The sequence below is a fragment of the Daldinia caldariorum genome, assembly GCF_022478825.1.
Source record: "Daldinia caldariorum strain CBS 122874 unplaced genomic scaffold F4812scaffold_2, whole genome shotgun sequence".
In the NCBI taxonomy this organism is placed as follows: domain Eukaryota; kingdom Fungi; phylum Ascomycota; class Sordariomycetes; order Xylariales; family Hypoxylaceae; genus Daldinia; species Daldinia caldariorum.
Genome location: NW_025953038.1, coordinates 655,954 through 666,913, shown reverse-complemented (window position 1 = coordinate 666,913; position 10,960 = coordinate 655,954). Strand labels below are relative to the sequence as shown.

At 48.1% G+C, this 10,960-nt stretch overlaps 2 protein-coding genes across 2 annotated transcripts; one reads left to right on the top strand and one right to left on the bottom strand.

Moving 5' to 3' along the window:
- Positions 1-1,374: 1,374 nt before the first annotated feature.
- On the top strand, positions 1,375-5,828 carry F4812DRAFT_169320 (IkappaB kinase complex, IKAP component). Its single transcript, XM_047929916.1, has 5 exons — positions 1,375-1,750; positions 1,816-2,756; positions 2,807-3,592; positions 3,648-3,990; positions 4,040-5,828. The coding sequence occupies exons 1-5, from the start codon at positions 1,560-1,562 to the stop codon at positions 5,730-5,732; spliced, it is 3,954 nt and encodes a 1,317-aa protein (XP_047793493.1). The 5' UTR covers positions 1,375-1,559; the 3' UTR covers positions 5,733-5,828.
- Positions 5,829-5,854: 26 nt separating this feature from the next.
- On the bottom strand, positions 5,855-7,652 carry F4812DRAFT_169317 (uncharacterized protein). Its single transcript, XM_047929915.1, has 2 exons — positions 6,898-7,652; positions 5,855-6,780 (listed from the first exon to the last, which is right to left on the bottom strand). Exons 1-2 carry the CDS (start codon positions 7,342-7,344, stop codon positions 5,977-5,979), a joined length of 1,251 nt encoding a protein of 416 aa, XP_047793492.1. The 5' UTR covers positions 7,345-7,652; the 3' UTR covers positions 5,855-5,976.
- Positions 7,653-10,960: the final 3,308 nt, after the last annotated feature.

Genomic DNA, 10,960 nt, shown 5'->3' with positions numbered 1-10,960 from the left:
TATACAGGTGCCCCTCTATATCATTCCATCTCGATACCTATCCCGAGCTCTTCTTCTTCGTTCTTCTTCTCCGGTGCTAGATGATAGAACAAAGTTCGAATGGGCGCCTCAGCTTAAACGAGGGTCGTTTTCAAAACTGAAACATCAGTATTAGACTACGTAATTGCCTGCAACTTGGGGAGGAAATGGGCAACGTGTACCTTTCTCTTCGAAACTTCGATGTGACTGGTCTTGCTATAGTGTGATTTCTATGTAGTATGCGGACTATCGAAGCTCCTTGCCATCCAAGTATTAGAGACTACCTAGGGGAAGTGTGTTAGCCAAGGTCAGTACATAAGTGTATAGGGAGATACTCCTCTAATTGATTTGAAGGCTGGACAGCAGCGTACTGTGGCAGGTTAAATTGCAAGTGGATGACAAAATAATTTACATAAATTAGAGAAGTGGCTCAAGACCTTAGCGGGTAGTATCGACATGTTCAAGTAGAAATTACATTCCTATTTCGAAGTTCTGTAATGAGCTCTTTACAATCACAATATATACCAGTAAAGTCTAAAAATGTTAGATTTAATATAATAGAGGTACCTAACGTAGGTAATAGCCAGGTACCTGATATAAAATCAAGAAAGTCCTATTGATATTATCCCTAGGGCACCTACCAGACAATAGAAATATACATGTAGTTACCTTAGGTAGGCACTTGATTTATAAATGTAAAAACGTATAAAGCAAGAATTAACAGTGTACGAGAACATATCTCCTCAAGTGCGAGAAGGCTATAGTACACGTCCCGCTTATATCAAGTAATCAAAGCTGTAAAAAGCTCTAGAATATGCCACCTTCAGAATAGTATAAAAGGTTCGAGCAATTGAATTGTTACTGGAAGCTTACATGTACCTAATGGACTGCAGTTTTCTTACACTTGAGGATATACTAAAAGCATCGTGTACTTGCATAGAGTTGGAAATGGTTAGGTACCTATTACCTGGTATGCTGGTATGTTAGGTGCCTACCTATAGACGTATGTTATGCACAAAACAGGTAATTACTATATAAGGTACGCTGCGAATGGAAGAACGGTGGAAAATAAAAGCAGCAATAGCTTTAGACCGAATTCGTTTGCAAGAAGGGTGTCCTCGCAGCCTCGGCAAGAAGTTTTGGGATGAGCTTTGACCACTGTCAGGCCAGCATTGACGACATGCCACTTGCTTTCCGAGCTCTGCCGATGCCCCACCGAGGCTTCCGATCTAACCTGATCTAACCTTGGAAGGCTAGCAGCGCAGGCAGGGGCTTTGAAGTTTGTGCACGGACCAAACTTTAATCAGATTCAAGATCTGCAAGTCGACGAGTACACAGTGCCAATAGTATCCACAAATTTTATCGCACGGAATTATAAGTCATCATTACTAGCAAAAGTTCTATATCACACTTATCGTCGCTAAGTGAGCGCAGCATAGGTGGTAACCTACTACCTACCTGCCTAATATATACATTATACATTGCCCCAAAGTGACTTAACAAGTTTATGGTCTCCTACGGCAAGACAAGGTGTTCCCAAGATGCGCAACCTTCGCAACGTTCGATATAACGCTTGGAAGTCATCGACCGATTTAAACGAAGAGGTTGTCACATCAGCATGTTGGGACCCTGCCAAAGATGAGGTCCTGTGCACTTTCGGCCCGAGCGAGAAAGATGCACGTATCCGTCTGGTAAGAATCCTCGAACACGTGAGGGCCTCGTCTATAGACATGTGAGTTTGCACCACCTGGTACGGACACCTCCGATAGTCCAAGCGCTCACCATTTATGACTATAGCGAATGTCAAGATATTGCATCATGGGATGCGCCAAGTCCAAACCCAGATTTGGTTGTTGACAGGATCGTAAGCTCACATCACTTCAGTGATACTTTGACGACATGTCTGGTCCTTGAAGGAGGCGATATAGTCGTCGTCCAAGAATCAGACGGTCCGAACCCTCAAGATGGAGTTCATATCGAGATTGAAGGTTCCGTAGATGAGGGTATCGCAGCTGCGAGCTGGTCTCCGGACGAGGAGCTGTTAGCTATCGCGACCAAAGCAAATACGGTGATCTTTATGAGCCGTAGTTTCGATTGTATAGCGGATATGACTATGAGTGCCGATGATCTCAAAGCATCTAAGCACGTTTCTGTTGGCTGGGGTAAAAAGGAAACGCAGTTTCAAGGTAGAGGCGCCAAAGCTCTACGAGATCCCACGATACCGGAAAAGGTCGATCAAGGAGTACTAAGCCCCAACGATGACGGAAGTACAACCATCAGTTGGAGAGGCGATGGTGCATATGTCGCCATCAACTCGATAGAGATTGGTATCCGCCGAGTCATTCGGGTCTATTCCCGAGATGGTGTTCTTGACAGCGTAAGCGAGCCCGTTGACGGTATGGAGTCCGCCTTAAGCTGGAGGCCAGCTGGGAATTTGATGGCATCCACACAGCGATTCGAGGACCGCGTGGATGTTGTATTCTTTGAGAGAAATGGTCTTAGACATGGCCAATTTTCCCTAAGAGCCCCTGAAGGCAGGTCAATCTCAAATGACCGAATACAACTTGAGTGGAACTCGGATTCTACAGTACTCGCCGCTATGCTTGACGACCGAATTCAACTCTGGACCATGGGGAATTACCACTGGTATCTGAAGCAAGAAATCTTTACACAGAAGCGCCCACTTTCACTTGCGTGGCATCCTGAAAAATCGCTGCGTTTTGTGTTGGCCGTTCCAGGTAAGTTTGACTCTTTATGGACGTATTTTCAACGCTAATGTTCATCATAGATAAGCTATTGCTTGCTGAGTATATCTTCGAGGTTACTAAAGGGTCTCTGACACCGCCATATGATTATGGAGCTGTTGCTGTCATTGACGGAAAGACACTTAAGCTCACCCCCTTTCGGACAGCCAATGTTCCTCCTCCAATGGCACTATTTGAACTGGAAACATCATCGCCAATTATCGATGTGGCATTTTCTCCTGCAAATACGTTCATGGCTGTTCTACATCAACTTGGTGTAGACGTATATGAATGGAAAATAAAGGGGCAGCGTTCTCTACCACCATCTCTGGTGGGTAGCATTACCTTCGCAAGAGATGATTCGGCCAATGGCTGTCTGTCTCTACAAATAGCTGTTACCGAAAACAGCGTCGTCCATTGTCTAGGGTTTGAAAATGGGCCTGTGATCCAGTCGCATCCTTTTGATCGAATCACTGGTGAATTCTCATCTAACTCGAGCATCTATGCTGGTTCGATGTTTGGTTTTGTACGTCTCACCCAGGCAGGATCCACAGAGGTGCTCGTTCAAGATTGCCTAGGTAGATTTCATGGTGTTGTCAGCCAGCAAGATGAATTGTACTCAGTCCGCCTTCCAGCCCAACTTCCGTGGAGTGAAGTTATCGACCTCGCTGGAAACGTCATTGCCGTCGGATTATCGCGAAACGGACATCTATATGCAAATTCTCGCCTCTTAATGAAGAATTGCACGTCTTTTCTTGTTACCCCAGCTCACCTAATTGTCACAACCACTAGTCACTTTGTCAAATTCATCCATTTGGTTGATGTAGAGAGTGAGTTTTAAAGATACCTGGTTTGTTCTTACCTATAGCTAACCCTGCTGTGTAGGTTTGGAGGTGCCACCAGACGATCCTGAGAAGGATGAGAGGTGTCGAAGTATCGAAAGAGGCGCAAGGCTTGTAACGGCTATGCCTACTAATATGAGCCTGGTCCTCCAGATGCCGCGTGGAAATCTGGAAACGATCTACCCCCGAGCCATGGTTGTAGCGGGAATTAGGCAACTTATAGACGCCAAAGATTATGGAACAGCATACTCATACTGCCGAACTCAACGTGTGGACATGAACATTCTTTATGATCACAGACCCCAACAATTCCTTGATAACGTTGGGCTATTCCTCGACCAAGTTGGAGACGTCTCATATATTGATCTCTTCCTTTCTTCATTACGGTAGGTAAACTTTTATCCCACATAGAGATTCATGTCTGACGCGAAGCAGAAACGAAGATGTCACGCAGACTATGTATAGAGATACCAAGGGTGTGAGGAACCAAGAGTTACCAGAAGTTACCCCCAGCGAGGTTCCTACTGGAAACAGTCCAGACAATTCAAAAGTTAACACTATCTGTGATGCGGTGCTGTCTCATCTCCAGTCTCGCAAGACTAAGGATCACGACACCTTGCAGAACATTATCACGGCCAATGTCTGTAAAGTTCCACCAGCGTACGAGGATGGACTATTGGTCGTTGCTACTCTACTGCAAGAAGATGAGCAGCTAGCCGAAAAAGCTGTCGAGCACATCTGCTTCCTCGCCGATGTTAACACCTTGTACGATGAAGCTCTTGGCCTCTATAACCTGGACTTGGCGTTACTAGTTGCGCAACAGTCTCAAAGGGACCCTCGAGAATACCTCCCATTCCACCAAAACTTGCATCAATTACCTGGCACGAGGCGGAAGTTTGCTATTGACGACCATCTTGGACGCCACGACAAAGCCCTAGCTCACCTTCAAACCCTCCAGGCACATAAGGAAGCCCAAGACTATACAGTAAAGCACGCGCTATATGCTACGGCCTTGAAGCTCTACCGTTACGACCAACTCAATCTTACCATTCTTACCGGTCTATATGCAACGTATCTTGAGACTTCGTCTCGCTTCCGAGAGGCGGGTCTTACCTATGAATCTCTTCACGACTATACAGGAGCTACGAGGTGTTACCGCGCTGCTGGTGCTTCCTGTTGGCGCGAATGTCTCTTCACGGCACAACAACAATCGCCCCCGCTGACTTCGGACGCCCTTTCTGACCTCGCAGCAACACTTGCGGAAGCCCTCTATGAAGCCAAGGACTACGCGTCTGCAGCGGCAATTCATCTTGACCACCTTGACTCTCTCGAAAATGCTATCTCTTGTTTCTGCAAAGGGTATCTGTTTGCCGATGCTATGCGTCTGGTAGCACGGCGGGGACGTCCTGAACTACTGACTAGTGCTGTCGATCCTGGTATCGCCGACTCGCTCGGTAGCAGTACCGAGTTCTTCGCAGACTGCAAGGCGCAGCTCCGCGCACAGGTCCCTCGTATTATGGAACTTCGCCGGAAAGCAGCTGAGGACCCGCTTGGTTTCTACGAGGGCGAACGCGCGGGCGCAGGCGACATCCCGGATGACGTGTCGGTGGCTGCTAGTTCGCGTATCAGTACGAGCGCTAGCTTGTTCACGCGATATACGGGTAAGGGAGCAGGAAGCGTAGGTACGGCCGGAACCGGTGTCAGTCGCGCTACGAGCAAGAACCGCCGCCGCGAGGAGAAGAAGCGCGCCCGGGGTCGCAAGGGTACGGTCTACGAGGAGGAGTACCTTGTCAATAGCGTTCGTCGACTAGTCGAACGTGTTGAGAGTGCGAAACCAGACGCCGAGCGCCTCGTCTTCGCGCTTGTACGTCGCGGCATGCACGAGCGTGCTCGTGCTCTCGAGGCCCTCGCCGCAGAGGTAGCGGACGCGTGTAAGATCGCTGTTAAGGAGGTGTTCGCGGGTGCCGGGAATAAGCAAGCCGCCGAGGAGGGCAGAGGAGACGAGGATGAGGAGTGGAGACCTATGGGTGCGGATGCGGTTCTGTACGAGAATCTCGAGGCTAAGTGGAAGAAGCAGGAACCGCCTGTTGTTACGGCCTTCGAGAGGCTATCGTTACTAGGTTCGTAGCAGGTTCGGAGGTAGTTAGGAAGTTAGGAAAGGGAAGGGGAACCAGGGCGGGGCATAGATAAAAAAAAGAAGAAGTTTACTACGATGTAGGGAATCGATCACATAGCGGGTTTACGCCCGGAATGGAATAAGAACTTTGGTTTGGATGCTCCGCGCGCTCCTGAATGCAATATGTACATTTATGTTACAGGCCTAAGTAGCGTTGTATTCTACAACCCATTTTTTATAAATTTCTTTTTTACTTTCATGCCGACGGTGGTGGGGGTTGCGTCTCTTCGGCCGTAGCCGTAGCTGCAACCGTCGTCGTTTCTGTAGGCGGTGGCGTTTCCACCGTTCCCTCCGAGGCCAGAGCGCTACTGCTGCTGCTGCTGCTGCTTTCGCCGCTGTTTTCACTCCTGCTTTGGAGGGCGCGCTCGGCAGCTTCCAGCAGGGCCTGTCCGTTGCGCGTCCTCTCCAAGTTCCTGGCCATGACCTCGCCGATCTTCTCGAGCATCTCGCGGGTGAGGCGGGGTTTGCCCTTCTTCTTCTTGCCCTCGCGCTGGGCGCGGTGGAACTCCTGGAGCGGGGTGCGCATGGACTCCTCGGTGCGGAGCTTGTGCTCGCCGGCGGCCTTCTCCTGGGCCTCGAGGCGCGCGACGTACTCGGGGTCGTGGCGGGTGCGGAAGCGGCTGTACTTGTTGCGGAGCTCGTCGATGAGGGGCGCGGGCATGGGCGGGCGGAGCAGCGTCGGCACGAACGTCTTGTCCTCGACGTCGATGCGCAGCGTGTCCACCTTGTAGTCCTTGACATCCTCCTCCTGCTTCTTGGGCCACGGGATGGCGATGTTCAGGCCGGGCACGATGCGCGACCATCGCCGCTTCCCGGACACCCGGTCGTGGAGGAACCCGCTGTGCACCAGCTGGTTGATGATGACGTCGCGGGTGACGCCCGTCGAGGGGTCTTTGATCGGGTGGACGAGGCGGATGTCGGAGATGGGTATGGGCAGCTCGATGTTGACTACGGAGGGCGATTCGGAATTGCGGAATTCGGATTGTAATCGGACGTTGCTCTATATCGTGAATTCATATCGTATCAGCTAGGTATCCACTATCTAGACTCTTCCCACTTATGCTGCTCCTGTGCTGTCTTTCTTCTTCTTCTTCTTTTTCTTCTTCTGCCAACTTACCTTGTTCAAATCCTCGACTACAACCTCGGCGTTGTCGTAATTTATGCTCTTTATCTTGCCGATGCGTCCCTTATCCGGGCCGTCGATCAGCACGACTCTGTCGCCCTCGGCGAGGTTCAGGTGGTACGCGCCGCCGGCCCACTGGCAGCGGCGATTCCGCATGGCGAGGGAGATCTTGCCGTAGCCGGCGAACCGGGCCTCGTGGATGGCGCCCTTCGCACCGGCCCACTCGCCGACGTCTCTTCGGGGAGCGAGGGGCCCTAGTTCCCACTCGTCCTTCACGGCCTGCTTCGCGGCGTCTAACTCGCTCCGGACTATAGATAGCTGCTGCTGCTGCTCCTGGAACTGATCCTTCTTCTGCTTCTTGTACCACTTGAAGTCCTTGGTCTTGGTCCGCTTGGCGACCACCCGCTCGGCGGTCGCCACACGGCGGAGGATCTTCTGCATCTCTCTCTCTCTCTTTTTTTTTTTTTCTCCCTTCTCTAGAAGACCTTCCGCAGGGAATACGGGAGGGATTGAGGTTCACGGGGGAGGAAGGGGTTGTTTTTCTTGTTTCCTTACGACCTCATCGTGTGTATGTGTGTGTGCGTTCGAACTTCGAAGCAATTGCGACTCCGGGAAACCAAAATTTTGGGATTGTATCTAATTGGTCCAATTGGGGGGGATGTAGAGCCTTGCCAGTGGGCCGTAGCCCGTTGCCCGTTGCCAGTTTGGAGGGAAAACTTAACCTAAGGTGGGGGTGAATTAAAAAAGAAAAAAAAAGGGCGGAAAATCTAGACTCCGATTAAGTAAGACCTGTCATTGGAAGGTACCTTATCTTATCTATGTACATATTATACATAGGTACATTATCCCCTTTCGATGCCAAGACCCCATGGGACCCGTGGTCGTGACCATGTCGTGACTTAGTGACCTAGTCGCAAAAACATGTCGTCGGCCTATCGTGCAGATTTAGTGTCGTAGTTGAGCTTGAGCTTAAGCTTATCAGTAACATTTGTTCCTGTCCGACCTTCCTGTTCAAACTTTGACAGGATATCAATCCACTATAGCGAAGGATATTATTGTATTCGATGGTATTTTCCCAGAGCAGGATCCGTTATTCTACAAATAAATAGATTCCAAGTCCTGAGTGTGTTCCTTTCTTTGTATGGAGCAATCAGAAGGTAGGTATAATAATATAGGAAAATTATAAAATTGATCTAACTATTGGAAACCTTGGGACTTACCCAAATGAGATCCTATGACGTGAATCAACTTGACCTCTATGCGTTGTTGTACCCTTTTGCAACCTCCCCGCAAGTCCCTGATGTTCTAGGTCCATTATAGCAGACGGAAGGGCTATTATTGCATGTTATATAATAAGGTTTTAAAGATCCAACGAAACAGAAACCCCAAGGTTTCGGCCGACCCCAGCGGGTTCGAACCTGAGATAAACTAAAAGGCTTCAGGAAAAAAAAAAGGACGGAAAAGAACAAAATTTGATCTAAACTAACACCGACCCTTTTAATAACAAACTAATCTAGCAAAGTCTCATCTTCTTTAGTCAATTGTAAGTACGTTTCATATTCATCAACATGCGGATCTGCCATGTGTAATTCGATATGTTGGTTCTCTCGTTAAGAACCCCCATTGTCGATATCAAGAAGTCGGGACGCTATTGATTTTTTTTTTTTTGTTCATACGGTGTTAATGTGGTACGCGTACATACCTAGGTACTATTGTACATAAGTAGTAAATAGGGCCAGTTACTACCTAGGTAGTTCCAAGTCACAAGCGAAGCCAAGCCACAGAAACGACTGGGTTTTACAGCCTTGACCTAACCAGAAAAAATACTAACTAAAGAGAAAGGGAAAGGGGTATAGGAAGGAGATATGTTAGGTACCTAACCTACCTAGACATAGGTAGTAAAAAAGGAGAATTCCGAGATGGATTGGCCCGTATGAAACAAAGTGACGACTTCTTTTAACTACGCGAATACCGAAACCCCCACAAACCAACTCGTATTGACGAGCGGCGGAAACAAAGAAACAGATTGCGCGATAGGGAGTACACTTGGGAATTAGGAAACTTGGAATATGACAATACCGAGCCATATCTGCTCAGCTGAAGAGCCCGGATCAACCAAGGGCTACTGCGGTGTTAAGTCGGTGAAGAAAGACGCAAGCTCCTTTCCCAGCTTTGTCTAGCTCGACAACGTTCGCATGCTCTCTCTCGGTAGGGGGGAGAGTTTGACTCAAATGTGCCTAGGGGGGGGAGAGCCGATCTGCCGGCAACGTCCCCCGATCCTACATGGTACATTTTCGAAGCATGAAAAGGTGAACTGCATGCAGTGATACTTAAAAGGTGTCAAACTTCAACGAAATATTTGGATAGCAACACCTCTGAGTCAGCCTCTGTCCAACTGATGATAATACTCATGTTAATAATACTACGAATGTTAAATAATGGTAATAATCATAAGCGTTAGTAATTTGATTATTATTATTCTTTTGGTGATATTTTTATGAGATATGATCGTATGAGAATGGTCGTGCCCGTCTTGTTTCTCGTAGAGTGATATATGACTTTGCTGCTGCGCCTGAATGCTACATTCATTCGTCTTTCTACCAAAGCTTCGAAGGGCGAGCTCAATAAATTCTAGTACTAATAACACCTTACCAGGGCTTTTCCAATGCAAGTGTGAATAGTCTTTGCATTGGACTCTATGCTAGTGTATGAATATATTCTAGAAAACTGCTGACGTATGGGGGAGTCTTATATATTCAATATCAATAAATTAATGGTTTCCACTTCATCTCATATAATATGGCATGAGCTTCAAAATGCAGGACGCTGCGCACAGGCCCACTTGAGAATACCTACTATGAGGTTAGGTACTATGTAGTCAGCTAATCCACATGTATGGAATATCTTCCATGCTGTGAGACGGCAGGACGGTGTCGTGGCTTAGTACAAATACAAAAACCCAAGTACCTTTAAACTTACCTAAGGTAACTAGGGCTTTAATGATGCGTGTTTTGGTGGGTTGCCTCCTCAAGATCCGAGGCGCAAGGGCCAAGGACTAAGGACTAAGGACTTTTTTAGGGACGACGGGGACTGATACACTAGGTAAAGGACGACTCATAAGGCACATGATGTATTGTACAGATAAGTACATTCAATTAGGTACATTCGGATTGGGGGGGAATTTGGGGGGAATAGGACGGAGACTAGAAGGCAAAGGCCGGCCAGTGCGAGAGTAGAAACGGAGGGAAACGTATAACTGGTACAGTACGCGGTGATGTATTGTACCTATCTCATAGTACCACGTCATGTACCTACCTAACCTACCTCTATCCAAGGACTCATTGCCTGGTATTAGCAACGTTTTTTGGCTGGTTTGGTAGTGTAAGCCGCTAGGACGACCACCAAAAACTTGCCTACGGACCTGGTAGGCTTACCTGGTACCTATTGTATTGTATTGTACAATACAATCCCTTAACAAATCGCAGAAAAAAAAAGAGGGGCCCACTAAACCCTGCCCCCCCGTTAGGCCTAGTGTACGGTCTATCTTCTTGCCTTGTGCCTCTGTGCCTGTCTGGCCCTGTCCACTGTCCACTGTCCCTGTCCGCCAATTGTCCCTTATTTTGGGCGGTTGACCCGCTGCTTCCTGTTGCTTTGGCGCCGGTGCTGCTACTACCTGGTTACCTGGAGCAAAAGTTATGTTATGTATGTATTGTATTGTACTGTAGTGCCAGAGTGCCTGCCTGCCTTATCCTACCTTGCTGGTGCTACTACCTAAACCGTTCAATTGAGCAACGACTTTCCAACCTTCCAACCTTCCAACCTTTCCTCCTTCTCACATTCTCCATCTCTAATCTCCTCCATCTTTCTTCCATCATCCAAAAAAAACTCCAAAGGAGAACCTATAACAAACAATCGCGAGGATTCAATCCATCATCAAGGCTTTTGACCATCTTTTCTTTTTTTTCTTTTCTTGCATACTCTCTGAATACCCTTGAGCAAAAGGCCCTTCCTTTTTCTCTTAACCCCCCCCTAAATCCGACCATCTTCTTCCCCAAAC